This window comes from Dreissena polymorpha, chromosome 1, assembly GCF_020536995.1.
Source record: "Dreissena polymorpha isolate Duluth1 chromosome 1, UMN_Dpol_1.0, whole genome shotgun sequence".
Classification (NCBI taxonomy): domain Eukaryota; kingdom Metazoa; phylum Mollusca; class Bivalvia; order Myida; family Dreissenidae; genus Dreissena; species Dreissena polymorpha.
In genome coordinates this window covers 197341295-197364013 of record NC_068355.1, presented here as the reverse complement: position 1 = coordinate 197364013, position 22719 = coordinate 197341295, and the positions used below count along the sequence as shown (strand labels likewise).

The following is a 22719-nucleotide window of genomic DNA, read 5'->3' as shown; positions in this document are numbered from 1 at the left end:
AGCAACGCTGATTTATTCATATATTTCCTATCAATCTGCTAAGTTATCATTTTTATAGGAAACCGTGAAACGTTTGAAGTAATTTTGATTTAAATCATTTAATTTATAGTCTTATGAACAAATAAACGCCAGCATACTGTTTCAAACTGAAATATAATACTTGCCATTAACAAATTTTGCTAATTGTTAACTTTGATGTGTGTTTTCCCAAATAAAATCTACGATTCGATGTTTTAAACAAAAAAACATCTATGTGACACAATTTTCTAAATAAAGATTAATGACGCACGTTTTAAAAAAATGTCATAGTGCCTAAAATATGTGGGTTGCCGAACATATACGAATTGTTGAAGACACGAGTACATTAAAATTTAATTTTATGTTCGTAAATAATATAAATAGTAACACGAATTGAGGTCGCGCAACGCATGTGCACTAAAACTAAAACCCAACCGAATCGATAATTGATTATCGCTTTGCACTATGGTTACAATGTAATTTCATGACGTTTGAATTATGTCAATGGAAATACCCGCAACAATCTATAATACCTTACTTTCGATTTCGCTGTAGTATACATAGATTGTCCAGTTACACTGAAGTCAATGAAAGGTAATCGTTATTAATTATTGTTAATATATTTTAATTATTTAATGTTCTTAAGATACATGCAGCATAACTTAGACGACATGTTGTATATTTGTTTTTTAAGAAATGTATCGTGTTATCCTTTGCAATACAGTAAATCAAATCGTTTTGAACGCTTATATAAACTGAGTAAATGTATATTTTTCAATTGGTGTATATTAGTATGCATTAAATCAGTACATATGATGTAACAATGTTTAATAATCAAATTTTGTTTGTTGATTCTTATCATGTTTATAGCGAGATATAATCGCGTGTATATGGGTGCATATTTATATTTATTCAAAATTAATAGACGTGTAGATATCGTCTGTCTTTATGACTTTTAGTTTTGCATAATCATCAACTTTATCACCGTCATTTTCATTACCATCGTCGTCACCATAATCATCATTTATTCATTAAAATTGATTTTCCAATCCAATATCAAATTTTAAATTGTCTAAAATCATTCAGTCTCAAAAACCTATGTCTTTAATTCCATTTACGCATTTCTGACATTTATGTAATGAAATAAATGGTCAAACTATGTATTTTGAAACACTCCGCTATACATAGGGAACAATAGGAAAAGTCATGAATTTGCATCGTGAGTTTAAATAATGTCGCAACTACCCCACCCGCGATTCCAATGTACCGGAACTTCATTTGCGCCTGAAGTAGTATCAGAAGTAGTAGAAATAGTTGTGCTTTTGTGTTGTTTTTTATGCCCTCGGATCGATAGATCGGGGGTGTATTGTTTTTGGCCTGTCTTTCTTTCTTACTGTCTGTCATTGCGTCATTTTGTCATTCTGTCACCAAAACTTTAACCTTACAATAACTTTAAATATTGAACATAGCAACTTGATATTTGGCATGCATGTGTATCTCATGGAGCCGCACATTTTGAGTGGTGAAAGGTCAAGGTCATCCTTCAAGGTCAAAGGTAAAAAAAGCGGCGCATTAGGGGGCATAGTGTTTCTGACAAACACATCTCTCGTTTGTTTTTGTAGAAGTAGTAGTAGTAGTAGAAGTAGTAGTAGCAGTACTTCAATTAGTACATCAATTATATGGCTATTATAAATCGAAAACCAGAGAAAGTCTAAATTTCCATTGCGACTGCACGTAATTCATAGATATATTGTTATGTCCACCATAAATAAATTTGTTTCGGTTTTGATCTGAAGATCATCGCGTTTTTTAAAACTCCTATTAATGTGCTCGTAGGCAGGTCGTGCTAATTATCACTTTAATCGTTATTTCAATGATTAACATTATCATAACCACAGCTTTACCAACATTATTGTAATCATCATCGCCATCATAACCATGTTACATTTACTAAACTAGTTATGATTTGTTTTTTATTCTTCTCACTTTTATCTAAAATGATAACTCTGTGATCATGGCGTGGCTTTGTAATTGACTTTTCCCGTCGTTTTTCGTACTTATTGCGTCTTCTTTTCATACTTCGTTCGTCTTTAATCTTTGCCAAGGAAACACTCCAGTGGCCGCATTTAAAGGCCAATCTTTATGAAACTTGACAAGGAAAATAGTCCCTTTACTAGTCCGAGTTCGGTATTTGCTTACAATAGGTGAACAACTGGCCCACAGGTTTTATTGTGAAACCTTGTTAACAGAACATTCAAGATTATTGTGGTCTTAATAGGAGATATCGTTTCATGTGTTGTTTGTAGTTTTACTATTACATTTTTGCAATGTTCCATCGCTGTACTGTATGTGAGACAGAGATAACTTGTTATGACACTTTGCCGTTATTGAAAGAGAATCGCTCGTTCAAGTTGAACATACTTTGATAAAAATAAAGATTAAAAAATCGATGACACTATCAACAAATAGCTCGTATTTATTAGTAACGAATGTGGAAAACGTTGTTATAAAGCGATCTAAAGTGAGCACATAAGATTAACTAACAATTTCTTATGAGTATTTTCAGTTTGCGTAAACTGTATTTTAATTTTAATATGAAATTGCATTAATATAAAATTATACGTCGATGTTGTCCAGTTAAGCTCTTTAAAGCACACACGCGAAACATTTAGCAGCTGGAAACATTAGAAATAAAAACATATACACTATTTCTTCTCATTTGAATGCCATCGATGCTTTAATTAAATGTTAGAACGACACAAATGAAAAAGTCATTCTACATATATTCAGGCTGGACAAAATGGAGAAGGAGCCGGATACGATAAACAGGACGGTCAATTGTCTACCGTCTATGCCGGCATTGCCTCATGAAACAGGCACACAGAACAAGGTTTGTGTTTTGTGTTGGATACATACAAACGTGGTTCCTTTCTAGCAAGACAGAAGGCTTTTTTTCCTTCCATAAAAGAAGTAAATTATCATGAACGTTTTGTACAGCATACTATGAACGAAACCGGTTTATGTTGACCATGTTATTTTATTTTGCAACATAATTATGGACGAAGCCGATTTGGTCTGACCATTTTGTTTTGAAGAAAGTGTTCACGTTCTTTAAAGGGGCCTTTTCACAGATTTTGGCATGTATTGAAGTTTGCCATTTAATGTTTTATATTGATAAATTTAAACATTGGGCTTCAAAATGTCCAGTAAAAAAACACAAAAATACAATTAAAATAAGAAATAAGTAACCCTCGACAGGGCTCGAACCACCGACCCCTGGAGTTAAAAGCTTTCGCTTAGACCACTCGGCCATCCGTGCTCATGCTATGAGGGGACGTATTTTTTGTACTTTATAATAGCAATCACTCGTAGTTACACAAAATATAACGACAACAACAGAACTTAAGAAATTATTCAATCGTTTCGCGTTGCAACGCTTATGTTCAGGTTTTCAAATCTTCAAAAGATGCATAAAATGGATATTTTAGAGCAGGTTAAATGTTCAGTGTATTTATTTCTTCACAAATATCGTAACAAAACGAAAGTTTGCGATTCTGAAACACTTTTTTGAATTTTGTCAATTTACCAAAACGTGAAAAGGCCCCTTTAAATGTTAAGTAAATACATTAATATCTTATTATGTAGCCAAATGAAACTTAACTTGCAATTAACAATTAAAATCTATAATTTACATATGTCCGCGTTTGGTCAACGTGTTTTTTTTTCGAAAATTAAAAATACAAAACATGTATTTAGAAACATATACTTAGTCATTTGGAATTGTTATGTTAACTGACACCATTTGAAAGAACAGACTGTATTTGCGGACTATACATTTCATAATATTACATGGTTTGAATGGTGAGTGTAGGTTACAAAAAATCATCACTTATATAGAATACTGATATGTTTCTTCATACTTCGTTACTTATTAACATAAACTGATATGTTTCTTCAATGTACGTGCTCCCAATTCGAAACTCAATCTTGGTGTTGGGAGTTTTTGTCTCAATGTGGATCGACCGAGGTGTTCAAACAGCAGACGGGATCAACATCTCGTGACAAACTTTCCGGTAAAACGCGATGGTTTGTTCTTTATTAATAAATACGTTATACATACTTTAAAGCGTTTCAAATGCACTAATTGGAGCGCGAAGAATATTGGTATTTTATATAAATTACAAAAGCGTGTCCCTATACTTGAGTCGTTGTAACTGTTTCGTGCATTTAGCGGTATTTGATTTCAAACAAAATAACCCCGGGTGGTTATGAAGACATTAATATATTTATTTGCAATCGATACAATGTTTATAATTTCGTTAAAGTGTAAATTGTTGATCTCGTGATTTGTATTAGCATCTTATCTACCAGACACACATTAAAGTTGTGATATTAAATCAGATACGTTTTGATCAGTTTACATTTGGGAATAAGACACTTAATATATGTAACAAACATATGTGTATTGTGTTTCAAATGAGGCGAAACATGTCAAAAGTGATTCTTTTAATAAAACGAATTATAGTGGTTGTCTACAGATATTTTTCATCATTGAAGTTCGTAGTTCGTCATGAAAGTCCTTATCCTCATAGTTTTAACAAAATTATTTAAATAGTGAACTATAAACAAACTGCAAGCAGATTTAACCTAAAGAAAAAAAACCCTATACAATGAAATCGGTACCTGTACTATTTTTTTATAATCAAGATGATTATTGTCTTAGTTCCGAATTTTTCCGTCTAATCTCTCGGCCATCCTGACTGTCGTACTTCTGTAAGAATATTTGGTTATTGAAAATGACCTTATGAAACCAACATTTAAAAAAACTAAAAGTGAAACAACCCATGGTTTGGTGTTTGTTAATGCGTTTTAATATCGTTAATTGTAAATGATTCTTAATCATGAACAAACATGTATTTTACACATACGGCTATCATGTAGTGTTATATTGATCCATGCATACTGTTCTTGCTTTCATTTTCATCAATGACAGAAAGATAAAAAATAGTCATTCGTTTATTCGTGGAAAAGGCCATGTTAATCACACACATGCATTTCATTGTATCTAAACCACGACCACAGGAGTGACAAGTAAAATGTAATGCTATACGACCATGATACATTGGTGTTAACTAAATATAAAAATATAATTGAAAATTAATGCGTGTTTTCAATAATAATACATGACTTTTGTATATGTATTTTTATAACACTGATTATGATTAAATAATAATAATAAACACAATAGCTTCACGTCCAGATTTCAGAGTACTTCCCAGCATTATCCATCCGGATATCAGATGTACTGGATGAAATCGGGGCAGGAAAACGCACTGTAATGGAGCGGAGAGAAACATATTTGCTGAGAGAACGCATTATGACGATAGCTGCACAATGTTTGGAACTACCTGGGGAATTTTTTCATTTTGGTAGCCAATCTGAAGGCACCACAACTCCCGGTCTCAATTCTGATATTGATTTGCTAATTAGTCACACAGATCTGAACATCATGACAGACTGGAGAGACTGGGAGGCTGGGATGGAGAACCTTCTGATGATTCATGACGACATAACTATACCTCAACAGTACTTGCTACAGGACATACACAAATACACACCTGAAGCGGTAACCATTATTGACAATGAAAGATGTGTAAGGAAAGATTCCGGACAAGCACTTTTCAGCTCAGAAAGATGGAAACAGCGAACAGAGCATATGGTTTCACATTACGGAGAGGTATTCAAAAATGGACCTTCTGTGAGTAATGATCCCGACTGGGATTTGGTATCGACATTGCCCGTCTGCAAACCTCTTCCAGAAATACAGCGATGGATAGACAGATGTAGAGGAAGACACTGGCCGCCTGCCCAATTACTGAAGGCTGCACGTAAAGCCCCATGTTTCTTGGTACCTGCAGGACATCCAGATAGTGATTACAAGCGCGAAGAATGGCGACTGTCTCCAAATCTTATTGAACGAATGCTTATGTTTAGTTTTAATATGGCACAAATAAAATGTTACATAGTTCTAAAATTAATTAAAAAATCCTTATTTAGAAAAATTGTTGGGGATTTAATCACAAGTTTTCATTGCAAAACGTTAATGTTCACCACCATAGAGAGAACACACCCTTCTCTGTGGAAGGAACATAACATCATGTATCTCCTCTTACTATGCTTACAAGAATTAAGGAAATGGCTGCGATTGGGGTGCCTTCCTCATTACATCATAGCTGGAGTGAATTTATTCGATGGAAAACTGTCAATTGTGAAACAGAAACTTCTTTTACAATACGTTAACTACTTGATAAAGAATGGCTTGCAAGATTTATTTCATATTGATATAGACAACTTAGGATGTCGATTGCAAGCGTGTTGTATACGGAGGATCAAACAAGGTGGAGAGGGAGAACTGGGAGGTGTAGTCTTACGTTACAGTATCAGTTTATTGCTGAAGGTCGGGTACTTGCAAAGAATACTTTTGAATTTGACACCGATAATATATACAATACAGAGTTCGAATTCGACATTCCAACAAAGTATATACAATACATTACTCACTGCTGTTCAAGGCTTCACGAATGAACAATTGAAAACCGTTGCGTTCGACCTTATTAATCACCTGTATGTCGTATATAATTCAGTGCAATCATCTAAGTGTTCGCGTCTTCCAAACCCTGCTTTCAGCGAAATTATAAGCCGTTTTCAATTTTGTTTAAACACAGATATAGCCTCTAGTCGTTTAAAGTTGGCTTCTTTGCTATACTGCTTTGGACATTTTCACGCGGCAGTTAGAGTGCTGGATGACGTTGAGAAGAGGTATCACAGCAAGGTCAAGGCTGTGTGTCGAGTAAGACGTAACGAAGGAGAAAGCGATCTCCGGGTGTTTGCTAGCATGATCACAGATAACTATGAGAACGTACTCAGTGAACAACCATTCGCATTCTGTGTCAGGTTTATTAGAGAAGAAGCGCACTGCGCCCCATACGTATTGTGGTTTGAAATGAACCGCGCTATGACTGAAGAGGAAGTTGCACAAAGAGATGTCTATGACAAAAATTGGATGGATAACGCTGAGGTAGATGCTTGTCCTTTTCTTCGCTATTTACAGTATCTTACGTATGGAGGACAAGGTGAACGCACCAAACAGCTATATGCGCTTGAAGTACTCGAGTCGTATATAGCTGATCCAAGAAATGCAATCAACATGCATCATCCTGAGACAGCGCTCAATTTGCTTGGTCACTGCTATGAAATGGAAGGCTACTATCAAAGTGCGTTATATATCTACGAGTTATCGTTGCGTCGTTACCATACGAACAATGCTGCTAACTGGCACGTTCAGCGTGTGCAGCGACTAATAAGTAATTTATATTGAATATTAAAACATTTTAATGTGTACAGTATCATAAAAGTGTTTTTGTGTAGACAATGTGATATCAGTTAGTTCTAAGTTAATGATTATTGTTAACTAAAAAAATCGTAAACTTTATACTGTTGTGTTTGTATTAGAATTGTAATTTGACATTTATCGATGTTGATATTGACACAGTTAGTGTAGATTTACTTTATTTAGCGAGTTGATCAAAACCTGAACCCCGATTTTTCGCGTTTTCGTTAAGAGAAATAAATATTTTTTATGTATTCAACAATTACATTGAAATCTTATCGCCAAGTTGTTTTCTTAACATGTTTGATTTTTTTTCAAAGGAAACATGTTTAAATTTGTAACAACCAATGTATTGTTGTTGTTGTTTTTCACTTGTTAATCGCATATCTTCATCAGGAAAGGTGTGTTAATAAATGCTCGTATATTCGAACCACACTATAGTGTTAGTAGATAAACAATATACTTCGGGTTATCGAATAATGTGTCCTCAAAAGGCTTATTATAATATCATTTCTTCACCATCGAAAGATATGGTATGATAAATTGTTAATATTTGATAAACATGCAGTTTTCTTTCTACACATTCATATTTCACTTTCAGACCGGCGTCATTCTAAAATGGGTTTAATAACGTTTCGGCAAGCGTAGTCGTGTAAGGACCGAAGCATTCCACTATAAAATCACGCAAGGCATCATAGTCTCATAAAGGATCTCCTGAACAAAATGCGCATGATGGTCTATAACAACGCAGCAGTTACGCTTGCATCATATGTCATAAGATTCATTTTCGAATGACGCTGGTCTTTAATAAGCTCAATGCGTCTTGTAGATCAAACTTCTAAGCACGATACTGCTCTATAAAAAAAATATGATACACTGTGTATTTTGTTTCAAATAAGCAAATTGCGATAGCCTATTTAGACTTTTAGAAACGATTTTCAGACGGGCTGATCGATTACGGCAAACAGTTGTGGCTAAATAGTCATATAACATATTTACATGTATCCATTTTCACCGCGTAGTCTGAGCATGACTTCTCCCCGTACGTCTCGGTCGGCGTCTGCTGTGGCTTCTTCGTCGGCTTCTGCGTAATGTTCTTTACGGTAAAGATGCAACGTCTCTGATCTAGCGGTATTATGTTTTATTAATTTATTTGAAATGTGTTTTGTGAAATTGCATATGCGTGCATCAACTTAAATACTGTACTGTGTGTTATATAATGGGCTGTTTTGATTGGTATACATGTTGTTCTTGTTTGTTGTATTAAACAGATATGTTTTACATAAATTTGTTTTTCTAAACGGTTTTTAATGATACATGCTGCTCAATATGTTACTTTTTGGAAATTGATATTATTATTAGTATTATTATTATCATTATTAAGTGATTGTGTTAAAAATGGCTTTTATACGAATTAATACAGGTTTTATGCTTATAAGGGAACTATTTTCTTCTTCCGCGGACTATATCTAAGTTTGTGCACCTTCCGTCGAACAGTGAGTGTCGTTATAAATCTTATATTGAAATAAGACGAAACATGTGATATCACACCTCTAGGAAGAGAATACATCAAATAGTGTTTTGCACCAGTTCTGATGACGCAACACAACACAAACTTAAGTCTCTCATTCGTGTAATTTTGTTTATTGAGTGTACCGAAGCATATCATGAACAGAAAAAAGTGATGCTTTGAATGATCAAATATTTGAAGAACTCAAAGTCGAACAAAGAACCAGGTTAACGAAAACAAAAATATAGTGGATTTTAAACGCCATAAAGTTACTATACAGAGCATGTTTAAAGAAATGCTAAAAGTAGATTAATATTTCTGTAAAATGTTACTACAATTCAATTTTGAGCTGTGTTTACATGTGTTATGTAACCTAAAGGGGCGTGTTCATAGGTTGGAAAGGTTTTTATTTAGAAAGTAACCGTTTTACTAGCAAACACTCAATTATTTTTTAATATATTTACATGTATTTGCATACTTGACAAGTTGATTCGCGTCGATATATACACAATGTGTATATGACGAGTCTATGATAGTTCACAAGTAACCTTTGTGAACAAGTACATCATCAGTTAAGCGCTAAAATTACCTGCTACAAGATTGAGGTGGTTCGTTCTTAATATAAATAATCCACCTGGGAGCATTGCACCAGACGCAATAAATGAAAGCGATCGCAAACAAATATACAATATAACATATAATAAATAGAAAAGTGTTAATGTTTATAATAATTACAGAGTATGTTCGTATTCAACGATCCTGCGTCAAAACTTCGAAACGGAAACAGTTTTCAAAGAGCAGACGTATGAAGCGTTCGTCTCCTGCGTTTTTTTCCTTTCGGCAAAGCTGTCGTCCCCAGGTTTTCACCATAATTAACCTTTACTGAATCCAATTAAATGTTGGAGAAATTTCCCGCCACTATGCCAGAATATAAATTTGCAATTTTTGCATTTGTTAAAAATAGACATCGTTCTGTCTTATCTTACGGTGTTAAATTATAATCTAAAAAACTGTGTATTCATTGTTGTGTAGTATAGCACAAACAATATACGCGTTTTGGGGATCCCAACTATTTACACTGTTTCTTTTGTTTTTTCATACGGCACGTATTCACACGATGTTTCTGCATATAGGCGAGTAAACGTGTCGATATCAGCGTTGTACTTTTTTTAATACTGTGGAAGAGCCAACATTAAAATAAAGTTTACTGCATGTTTAAACATAATATATATATATATATTTGTTATTCGCCTGAATGAAGCGGTGTATGGAAAATGAAACATTATAGTACATAACTTAACACCGACAAATCCCAGTTCATAGTATTTTTAGGTCAAAGAAACGCGAAATACGTAGACGGGTTAATTGTTAAAGTAGGGGACTCGACAATTAAATCACCGCAATGCGTTCAAAATCTCGGTGCTTGGTTTGATTTAAAAATGAACATGGAACAGGATATTAATGCTATAAATAGAACATGTTTCGGTCAAATCAGGTAAATTGGTCACATCAGGCAATATTTTACACCATATGCCACGCTGGACTATTGCAATGCACTGCTGAATGGAACACAAAAATCAGCTTTCAAGAAACTAAAACATGTTCAAACACTGCGGCGCGTGTTATCACAAGAACATCCCGCTATAGTCATATAACAACGATCCTAAAGAAATTACACTGGCTCCCTGTAGAAAAAATAATTCACTTCAAAATACTTACCAATGCGTTCAAAGCCTTGAATGGACAGTCGCCTGTATATCTGGAAAAAAACTTCTTGAGGTCTACGAACCAAGGCGAAACTTAAGATCCAAGAACGAAGCGACTTCATAAGTGATTCCAACTAAGATTCAATCCGTATCATTCGGGGAGCGAAGTTTCGTGTACGCTGATCCAAAGCTCTGGAACTCGCTTCCATCAAACATTCGAGGTTCTTCAACAATGAATTCGTTCAAAAGGCACTGAAAACTCATCTCTTCCTGCAATCGTATGTAACCTAAGCAGTGGTTTATTCAATTCATAACATAACATTTCAATCAACATGATCTGGAATTTACCATTTTTAAAGGAAGTATACTTATTCCTTTGGGGTTTGGGGACTTGTGGTTTTACACGTGTGTTTTGACAAATACATATTTTCTTTATTATACAAAATCCGTGTTACTTGTAAGATGTGCATCAATTGTATGGCTAATAATACATACTTATACATAACATTCAAATATATAGTTAAAAAAAACATAAAATCGATAAATAGCAATGCATGACTCATTTACTGACTACCAAATGTCTGGAATAGATTTATGTGAGAATAACGATACCACATTGTGATCATCAGGCTACAGTATAGCCCTCACATAATCGAAACCAGATATCTACATATAAGCTGAAATAAATTCAAATAAGAATTAAAAATTCACCTAGTGATCATGCCGAAAATGTAGAGTATTGCTGCTATTTCTAATATATGATTACTGTGCATGGTTTTTTACGAAGTACTTATAGTGTAAGTTTTGGATTTTCTTGTTTCGATAATTGTCTTATAGCTATACACATTGAGTAGTTTTTATAGTGTCTTGCTGATCTTTTTTTATCTAAGGTTACTTTGCATGTTTTTACGTAGTACTTATAGCATAAGTTTTAGATTTTATTGTATCATTAATTGTCTTATAGATATACACATTGAGTAGTTTTGATCGATTTCTTTTGGAACAGTGTTGCCAAATGTATTCGTTTCTGCGATACGTCAAATGTTCTAATGTAAAGCGACTTTGAACGTGCATTTTTGCATGAAAAAGGCGCTATATAAATTCGGTATAATAATGATGATAATTATTACTTCATTTAATGAAATACAACTTACTTCAAAGAAACATTTGTTATTCGAGGAAAAGCTCAGAAAATATATAACAAAAAAGTATTTACCAAAATCCCGAGAGTTGTCGTATTTATAATAGGGTATCTCATAATTTATAACAAGATTATTTAACCAACGTTTTGAATGAATTATCTCAATTTAGTCAGCAATATGCTAAGCATTATTTATTCAGGTCTACCGACAGGAAATGTATCCAACATTTTAATATATACATACGTTTGTCAAAAGATAGGTAAGAAATATTCTCTCAAAAAGGATTTTTGCATTACAAGCTAGGTCAAAAGAACCTACGACAGTATGTGTTATGCAACAATGTGACCAGATGACAACATAATTGAATACGCGTGCGCCAAAAATAACAACCTCGAAATTAGAGTGACACGCCATAATTTAAATAAAATTCAAATAATCCAAATAATAAACGTGAAAGGTTCTCAACCGATTCAGATCTCTGAAGTAAATCATATTGAATGAACATGTGCGATTACATTTCAATTTTAAAATATAATCAAAGAGACGCAACTATTTCAAATCGAAATACATAGTTAAACGAACGTCAGTACAACAACTGTATAGGGAGCAAGGGCTTGTATAAACGATAGCTTACTCGGTGTAACATGAATGCTTCAAAATATAGTTGAGTCTTACATGAACAATCGGTAGAAAATGTACACTAGAAACGTAAGTCAACTACACATCGTTACACTCACGTATCATGCTTTTTTTGGTATATTTATGCAATAAACCCTCGGTGTCAAATTGTTTACAAAGCAAATATGTAAATATTTTATTTCATCGCTGTTGAAATAAACTCAAGTTAAAACCTTTGTTAATTGAACAAGCATATACAATGCACTTTAATCATACTAAAAAAAACACACTATGAAATTAAATCACTCAAATTAAACAATAATAAAAGGGAATTAGCGCATTCAATTTTATTATCATTAAATTACTCAATGGTAGGAAAGAGACCAGAGCGACATATTTACAACTTTTAAGAACGATGAAATTAAACTACGATCAAGTGTCATCAACATCCCTCCTTTTTAGAAAAAGTTTTAAGAATATAGCATCGTGAAGTTAATATTTCAGATCACCATCGCGGAAATACAGGAAGAAGAAGCAATAATGTGTGTCACATGTTTGAATTTAGTATATGTTTACATTGTTAATAAGGTTCAGAACGGCCGGTTAACGCGCACTGCACTATGGCAAGCGGTTTGTCGCATAATCCCAAGAAACTAGGTTTATCATGAGAACCTAGGTTCTCAGAATGAGAACCTAGGTTCTCACTTTGAGAATCTAGGTTCTCATAAGAATTATGGTTCCCAAATAAAATTTGGGTTCTTATGAAAACCTAGGTTATCAGAGAGAACAACGCGAAAAGCTGTCGAGAACCTAGGTTCTTGTGAAAACCTTGGCTATCAAACGAGAACTTAAGTTCTCAGAAGGAGAACCTAAGTTCTCATGAAAACCGAGTTTCTCATGAGAACCTAAGTTCTATGCGTCCATGAAAACCTAGGTTCTCATGAAAAACTAGGTTCGCTAGCATAAACTAAGATTTTCAAATGAGAACCTAGGTTCTCACGAAGAACCTGGTTTCTTGGGAATTCGTAAACCTAGTTCATCAGGGGAACCTAGGTTCTCATAAAAACCTAGGTTCTCATGAGAACCTAGGTTCTCATGTAAAACCTGGTTTCTTGGAATTTCATAAACCAAGTTTCTCATGAGAACCTTGGTTCTCATGAAAACCTAGTTTCTTGGGATTATGCGTCGAACCGTTTGCCATAACTAACCTCCAGTTGTCTCCCATAGCTTGGCACACGCTATCGGCATATGTGTAGAATGATAATCAATAGACGTCAAACAGTGAATGTTACTCCCCAAGAACATTTTTTGAACAATGTTCAGACAATGCCAAGTAATATTCAATGAAACTTGGAGGAAACTTCTTGATGAATGAAAATAGAAAAGTAATCGGTCGACATTGGTCTGAACACGTTAATAAAAAATTAAACTGTTTGTGAAATACGTTTTTAATTGTAAATATTATTTGGGTACTAAAATTGAAACAAATTCAGATCAATCGATACATTATTCATTCCTACAGCATAAAATGAGTTTCAGATATTCAGTTCCCTTGTTCGGGCCTCAAATGACTGTTCGGTACAGTTTTTTATTTCAAGTATGTATGTGATATAGTAAGCAATCATAATGTAATAAATAGAAGTTTAATCTCTATTGATAATGTGTTATAATGTCTTATTCAATCGTAAGATATATCGGCCCACACTGCAAGAAAAACTTATGCACTAAAGACTTTGAAAACATATTTCAATTACTTGAGATATCTGCACACAAAAGTCCTTAACGGCGTGTTTTCATTTTGTCCAGCACGTGTGTAATCATATATGAACCCCATTGATCCTGCGCCCTGAATAATATGTGTCCCGTATTCCAAACGAGCAAGTTTACGCCGTCCGACGTGTAATTCTGGAAGCCTAGGTTCTCAAAACCACGGATTTAGTATTAAAGACGCGTAATTAAGAACACCTAGGTTCTCATGAGAACCTATGGTTCCCAAATGAAAACCATGGATAGGGCATCCAGTTCGACGCATAATCCCAAGAAACTATGTTTTTTATGAGAACCTAGGTTCTCATTCTGAGAACCTTGTTTCTCATGAGGACCTAGGTTTTCAATGAGAACCTAGGTTCCAATGAAAACCTAGGTTCTCATTTGAAAACTTGGGTTCTTGAAGCCATGTGCAATCTTCAAGCGAGAACCTAGGTTCTCATTCTGAAAATCATGGTTCTCATGAGAAACCTAGTTTCTTGGGATTATGCGTCGAACCGCTTGCCATACTGCACTGGTCGGCATCGATCGGTATTCATCGACGTCATCCTGTCCCACCTACGCGTATACACGATTCTAACAGGGCACGTGCCAAATTTCATATAAACAAAGAAGAAAATCGTCCATGGGTTATTCTGCAATAATTATGGGCGGAGCTTATACACTGAAAGCACGCGCTGTAGCTAAACAAAACATGCCGATACATTTTCCACCAGCGTAATAATCCGGTATTTTACGAATGAAAGTCACGTGACAAAATACTACGCTATGAACAGAAATGCGTAAAATTGACCCAATTTCCCACGGTGTTCGTCTGCTGCTTCGATACTAAAATGGCTGAAGTACGAATCGGGGCAGTGTGCTCTTATCGCGGATCGAATGATAACTGGAGAGTTATCGATACAAGACATGATGAACTTGTCAAACAGTTCTTGATTCGATCCGTGACAAGTGGAGAAGTAAAATGCGTATTTAGTTTTGAAATCTTTGAGGAATACACAAGTACATACAATGAACTGGACCATTTTTTTCGTGAAACAACAGGAGTTGGACTTGACGATGACACACGTTTTTTGGACGAGGAATTTGATGACATTGGCGAAGTGCCACAGCCAAAACATTTCAAGAAAGTTTCAAGCATTGACATAACAAAAATTAAGCAACAAAACACAGAGAAAACAACTACTAAACAGACCAAATGGGCAGTGAACATGCTGATAGGTAACGAAATAGAAAAACAACATGTAGTCTGTGTTCTTATTTTTATATGGTCAAAAAAAACATTGTCAAGTAAATTATAACATCTTAACAACATTATTAAACAAGAGCTTAGCATAGCGGGTGCCAACGCTCGGCTGTGGGTGCAGTTTTTTTTTACCTTTGACCTTGAAGGATGATGTTGACCTTTCACCACTTAAAACGTGCAGCTCCATGGGATTCACATGCATGCCAAATATCAAGTTGCTCTCTTCAATATTGCAAAAGTAAACGCAAATGTTAAAGTTTTCGGACGGCGTATGACGAGCTGGGCAGTGGCTATGACAATACCTCGGGTTTTCTTCGAAAACAGCCGAGTTTATAATAACATTACAATACTTTGTTAACATTACATAAAACAGTTAAACTTCCAAGGCCAACATAGCAACAATTAATTAACCTTGTCAAGCAATAATGATGTTCATTAGAAGAAAAATTATTTTTCTCTTAACATTAATGCTTGAACCAGTATTCTTTTCATCAAACAATCAATCACACCATAATAATCCAATTTGTAAAAATTAAAAAAAAAAGTACATGTATTTTATGTTGCATGCATACAGTAAACAAAATGGCATAATTTTTCTGCACATGTAAGATGTTTTATAATAGTGAATTGAAGCTAAATTTATTTAACACATTTGCATCAATAATGTTGTGAAAACAAGGCCATTCAGGCAATTGCATGCATATTTTGTCTCAATAAAATCTAAAATTGGTTATAAAACAATTAAAAACATGTAGATGATTGAGATATGAACTGTGAAATGCATTTGAACTATTTTATATAAGTAATAACCATTCAAATGTGTTTTTCTTGTTAAAAAATGATTATTTAATTGGCTTAAACAAACATTATTTTCATCATTTATTCATGGAAAAAATTTCATCTTATCCCATTCTAAGCGGATTGAGGTTTAAAGTGAGTATGCATGATTTTTATATGTGTTAAATTGTAATATATTCATAAAAATATGTTACAATTAGACAAAATAGGCAAGAAAAATTATACATTAAAGACGAATTTCATAAAATGCAGCAGAGACAAATTATCGCCCCGAGTCGATTGTGATGAAGACAGGGTTGGCACAAAACCCGGGTTTTATAGTATTGACCGGCCCAGGCGGGTAATACTGAGAAAACCCGGGTTTTACTGGGTTTAACTGGGCAATAGTGGGCAATACTGGTATTTAAGATTTGCAATATTGTATAACTTGTACGATAATAATGATTTTTTACATATTAAAAAAACATACCTATTAACAATTGTTAACTATTAGTTACATTGTCATCTTCTAATTCATGTGAAAACATATTCATAATTCCTTCTAATTTTCATGAAAATGGAAATTCTTTTTCTTTGTCTGTTTGGATGGGCATTACTTGGGTATCGAAGATATTACACAATTATACAACAGCACAACTTGCATAATGATAATACTAATGATTTTAAATTACTACATAACAGAAAATAACTATTAATTTTAGCAATTCTATTCTATTACTTACACTGTTAATTATTAGTCTCTATAAAAACATATCCATTAATTATTAATAATTAGAAACTATTTGTCCCATTTTAACCAACTACATCATGCGGAAAGTTTAGAATCCTAATAATACTTTCTTATTTTTACATAAATGAAATTCAATTTAATGGTCTTATGGACAATACTGGGTATAACTTGGTATCTGTGTTTTATCTGATTTACATTTTAGTAACACACTTACATTATTTTTCTAAAAATATGATATTATATGTAACAGAATGGTATTTATGCAGGAAAAGGGAAATGGGTAGAGACATGAGGGATTATACATGTATTATATATTTGTGTTATCATTCAAATAATTAAGTTGATCTTATGTTGCATTAAGACTCACGCCCCAATTTAGTGTTTTAAATCATTGACACAGACTGACTAATGGGGTTATTTACCCTCGGGACTTTGGTTAAAAACCATTGCCCGAGCACACTGCTTAACATAGAACTCTGCATAAAAAAGCCGAAAACGGCAATAAAATGGACAGCCCGATTTTACTGGGCTGTACCATTGGTATAAATATAAAACTTTGCAGTGTTGGTGCGGTGCCTTAATAAAAATCTATTGGTTTAAAAATATCTAACATTTATAAAAAGCGTTAAAAAGACGCAGTGCTTTACAATAGATGGGTCTAACGCTGTTAAAAAGCGGCGTTTTTTTATTGGTTGAAGTACTTTTAAAAAGCTGGCGCTGATTGGCCGAAATTTCTTATTAAGGATTGCAAGTAGGTCAATCCGTTTTAAAATAGATTTTCCCACGGCTGACGTTGTACTTTAAGAAAAAGTAAACAATAATAGTTTATATGCAAAAATATAAATGAAAGAAAAGGACATCGTGTTTTCGGTAGCCATTTTGAACAGAGATCAATTTTTGTAAATAAAGATTAACCGCCACTTCAAAGAAAAACAAAGAGAAACAGACGAACCAGAGAGCCACAACAATACCAGAACATCTATCCACTACGCCGCACTGTCCCTTACCCGTCCATTGATTCTTTTTTTTGTTTTTTCGTAAATTTCTAAAACTTGAAGCATTTTGGACGTCACTTAGTATTCGGAATTATTTTTGGCTTCTTCATCGTATAAGTTAAACATTACCAAATGACAAATTAACTACCTTATTTACTTATATAAACTATATTGGGTTGTTTACCGGTGCGGTGCCTGCATTTAGTGCTTTACACGTATTAAGAGCTGTGTCAAATAAAAACCATTATTATATCACACACATAACATCTAAGATTCCCACGAAACTAGCGTCGTTCCTTTTTTATTTCATTTTCATTTGTACAATATGTCATCCTACAAAAGAGAATCCATCTACCCATCTAAGGGGCAGTGTCAAAACCTGACCCCTTTACTAGGGGAGGCACGTTCAGGGTCGGATAGGCATCACCTATCTCATAACACCATGCCCTTTAAGTGCCTCCTCCAGTCAGCTGGAAGTGTAGCCCCCATCATGTCTCTTCTTACCATTTTTCAATTGGCCTCAGGTTTGGCGGGGGTACTCCCCGGACTAGTTGAGCGGGCGGTGCCTCTGGCGTCTGGCTGCGTGCTTTTGCAGCTCAAGTCCGCTCAAGCGCTTCCACCCTCCTTTCTAGGGGTACTTTCTATCTTGGCAAAGTCGCGGTCCGGGCCTTATCCCCGTCGAACATGAGGACGGTTCATGGTTATATAGCAGGGATCCCGGAAAGCCAGGATTTGATGGAACTTCAGACATCTCTTTCTTTTAAACCTGCAATCTCTATCTCTGATATCCTCATCACTAATTTGGAAAGGGTTGAGCCTTATCGCCCTGCCCCACCTGGCTTTCCGAGACTGGTCAAAATCTCTTTTTTAGCGTCCGTACCAGTCCCAAATAAAATCTTAGTCAAGGACACCAGTATCACCCTTGACATTCGTCCCTGCCCCGTCACACCTGCCCGTTGCTTCAATTGCCATGGCTTTGGTCATATAGCCAGCAGGGGTAAATGCTCTAATACCACCTCTTGCTGCCGCTGCGCCGGCGCTACTTGCCAAAGAAGGTGCACAAACAAATTTCGTTTGTGCGCCAACTGTGGCGGCCAGCACTCCGCATCCTACCAGGGGTGCCCCTCCTATAAGAAGGCTATCCATATAGCCACCTATGCCAATTTTTATAAAGTCACCTGGTCCGAGTCGGAGAGCAGGCTACTTGCACCTGACACTGTGAGCCACAGCGTGGGCGCCCTAAACACCATCATCACAACCGGTTCCGCTTCTTCACCTAAACATGCCTATCCCGGTTCTATCTCGCCCCTAGCCGGGAGGACATGCACCATAGCTGAGGGGCTAGTGGGTAAGAGTACCCCCCTCAACCTATAAATAGGGAATCCCCCCCCCAAAGGTTACCTTTGCGGAACCGGTAACCAAACACACACCCGATTTATGCACCACCCCCCTGTATCACCTATCCAGGGGGATCGACCCACTCAGAGACGCCCTCCTGTGGCTACCAGGGGGTCCTCCCCGTCCACCACGTTGACCGACGGTGCTAGCGACACCACCTGTAGTGGTCCTACACTGTCGGACGACTCTATGTCTGATATCACGGGGAGAGACTCTCTGGTGTCAGTGCACTTCAGTATATTGGAGAACCTTTCTATCTCTGGTATCTGTGAAATAGAGGAGGAACCCCGAGTTAGTGTCCCCCCTAACCGTCCCAGAATGGTCGACTCCCAGACATCCCCAATGAGCTCCCCTACCGACAACACCAGCAGACGTAACTCGTTTGCTGGGGACTCATTTATTAAAATCAAGGATCCGCCAGCAACAAGTCCCACATATAGGAAAATATATCTCAGCGAGCTGGCGGATCTGGTTGCTGAGATAATAAAGGACCAGAAAAGGCCCACTGGGAGTCGAGTTATATCTTACATTTATAACAAAATTGATTCTCGATTCAAAAATTGCAGAGAATCAATAACAAAGGTCATCCCCCCTGATAAAATTTTAACTAATAAAATCCATTCTGGAACTAGGGATCCTCCAATAGTAGTAGCAGATCCAGGATGCCCCCCCCCGGCCAGCGGTACCCTCCCTGCAAACAAGAAACACGTTAGGCTTGCCAGGACCCCCGCGAAACTCAGCCTGTGCAGTTCACAAACTAGGAGTTTAATCTCCTCACCACTCAATAAATCAGATTAAACGCAAGTTAATTTCGTACCACTATGGACAGTAACCTGCAAATAATTCATTCAATGTTGGTGGTCTTTCCGCCAACAAATTTACAGAATTAAAATATTTTATTGACTGCAACCCTAATACCCATATCATATGTGTACAGGAAAATAAATTTTCAAATATTTCTGTAAAACAAATACCAGGGTATAACTGCGAATTTAAGAATTATGTTACTTCAAACCAAACTATTGCTGGTGGTCTTGCCATATATATTAAAAATACAATTAATTATGAACACCTGGGAGTGAACAACCAATTTAAATCTGATGGTAGCACTGCTATTGAGGCATTAGCAATTAAAATGGTTATTGACAAGAACCGGCCTCTTATCCTGGTCAATTTATATTCAAGAGGATGTGATCTTGAAACCCTGAACGGCCTCTTTAAGGAATTAAGGACCATTAAAGGACCCTTTGATGTAATATTCACAGGCGACTTTAATGCACATCACCCTGCTTGGGGTTCCATAAATTCAGATGCAAAAGGTCGGGCGGTAATAGAATGGTTGGACGAGCAAGATCTTATACTGCTCAACGACGGTTCTCCAACCAGGCTTAACCCCACTGGTTTAAACTCCCACATTGACCTTACTGATGTTAATGCCAGGATAGCAAGTGCGTCTGCATGGGCAACTGTTAAAGATACCATGGGATCTGATCACCTCCCACAACAGGTTACCCTGCTCAACTATATTGTACAGGGAACTGAGGCCCAATGCTCAGGAGAGCAAAAGTTTTTATTGGAAAAAGCTAATTGGGCTCAGTTTAGGGACCTCTGCTCAGATCTCTCCCTTGCAGATGTTCACTCCCAGGATCCAAATCTGTTTTGTATTAACTTAACCAGCAGGATACTGTCCATGGCGGAATGTAGCATACCGGTCTCCTCCGGCAAGGTCAAAGCCAGAAATAGGGTCCCGTGGTGGAATGAGGCGTGCTCCAATGCGGTACAGGATCGTAAAAATGCTTTAAAAATTCTTAAAAAGAACCCCGCTGAGCATAATCTTCTTAATTATAGGTCCCTCGAAAATCAGGCAAATCGGGTTATTTTGGACGCAAAAACTCAAAATTGGAAAGAATTCTGTGATTCAGCTATCATTTATAAGAAAAATACTAGGGATTTTTGGCAAAAAATTCACAATATTAAAGGAAATTCATTCACCCCTGTACCGCTACTTAAATACAAAGGCGAAATTGCCACTACCCCAAGGGACAAGGCTCAATTTTTCGGTACGACATTTCCAATCTGTCTCCAGTGACTCAAACCTTCCCGTTGAAACTTTGAATTATCAAAAGCGGTTTGAGACTGAGCACCGAAATATTTTAAATGAGCCTGGGGATAACAGCACGCCTCTCAATTTACCATTCACTATTACAGAATTATTAAGTGCCATTAACAGCAGGAGCAACACCGCCACGGGGCCTGACAAGATAGCATATTTAATGTTTAAAAATATGCCAGCCATAACTCTAAAATCTGGCTTAACCTATTCAATCAGGTGTATAGGACAGGCAGGATACCACCCGAGTGGAAGCAGGCCACAGTGATTCCAATTCCTAAACCCGGTAAAGACAAAAATGAACCAAACTCATATCGTCCAATAAGTCTAACATGCAGGTAAATTACTAGAAATAATGGTCAAAAATAGATTAGAACACTTATTGGAATCAAATAATATACTAAACCCCTTCCAGTCTGGCTTTAGGAAGGGGCGATCTACTCTTGATCAGCTAGCTAGATTACAACATGATATTCTTTCTGCAAAAAATCAAGAGCAATCAGTATTAGCAATTTTTTTGGACCTTCAGGCCGCCTTTGATTTAACATGGACCTTCGGCATACTAAAAAAGCTAGCTGACTATGGAATCACTGGATACTGTTTCCACTATCTCAGAGCATTCCTAGAGGGCCGTAAAATCCAGGTCAGGGTCGATGGGGAGTTATCAGAGGTAGCCATAACTGACCGCGGAACCCCTCAGGGGTCCGTAATATCCCCAACTCTGTTCTCCCTCATCGTAAACGGTCTACCTGATGCCGTAAAAGACTCAGGAATGGTTATCTCCCAGTTTGCCGATGACTCAGGCACTTGGTTAAAGGGGTCTAACATGTTACGCCTGCAAAAGAGGGCTCAAGCAGGCTAAGACTCCATATGGAAATGGGCAATTGAATGGGGATTCAAAATTTCTCCAACCAAAACAGTAGGAGTACTATTTGGCGAACAATTTCAGCACTCTTTGAACTTAAATTTAGGCGGCACCAAAATTATCTTTGAAAAAGTGGTGAAATTTCTAGGTATGTACCTAGATAAACAGTTAACTTTTACTCATCACTTCAAATATTTGGCAGAAAGGTGCGAAAGGGACCTAAATTTAATGAGAATGTTAAGAGGCACAGGTTTCGGATCAGATAATATAGCCTCTTAGCACTCTACAAGTCCCTTATACGTCCAAAGCTAGATTATGGAGCCCAAATCTATGCATGTGTTAAGCCAAACGCCCTAAAAATGGTTGATGCCATTCAACACAAGGCCCTAAGGATAGCTCTGAGAGCCCTAAACTGTACACCGGGTG

At 36.1% G+C, this 22719-nt stretch overlaps 2 protein-coding genes across 4 annotated transcripts in view; both read left to right on the top strand.

Moving 5' to 3' along the window:
- The window catches only part of LOC127864485 (uncharacterized), a 258871-nt gene that overhangs the window by 181561 nt on the left and 54591 nt on the right, over positions 1 to 22719 (top strand). The gene's annotated exons all lie outside the window — the stretch shown is intronic.
- LOC127864484 (uncharacterized) lies at positions 283 to 8695 on the top strand. 2 transcript variants are annotated; one of them, XM_052404107.1, is made up of 3 exons: positions 283 to 612; positions 2809 to 2908; positions 5279 to 8695. In XM_052404107.1, exons 1-3 carry the CDS (start codon positions 503 to 505, stop codon positions 7394 to 7396), a joined length of 2328 nt encoding a protein of 775 aa, XP_052260067.1. In that variant the 5' UTR covers positions 283 to 502; the 3' UTR covers positions 7397 to 8695. The 2 variants fall into 2 exon arrangements, with proteins under 2 accessions (XP_052260067.1, XP_052260068.1); XM_052404108.1 differs by lacking the exons at positions 283 to 612; positions 2809 to 2908 and adding an exon at positions 2936 to 4091.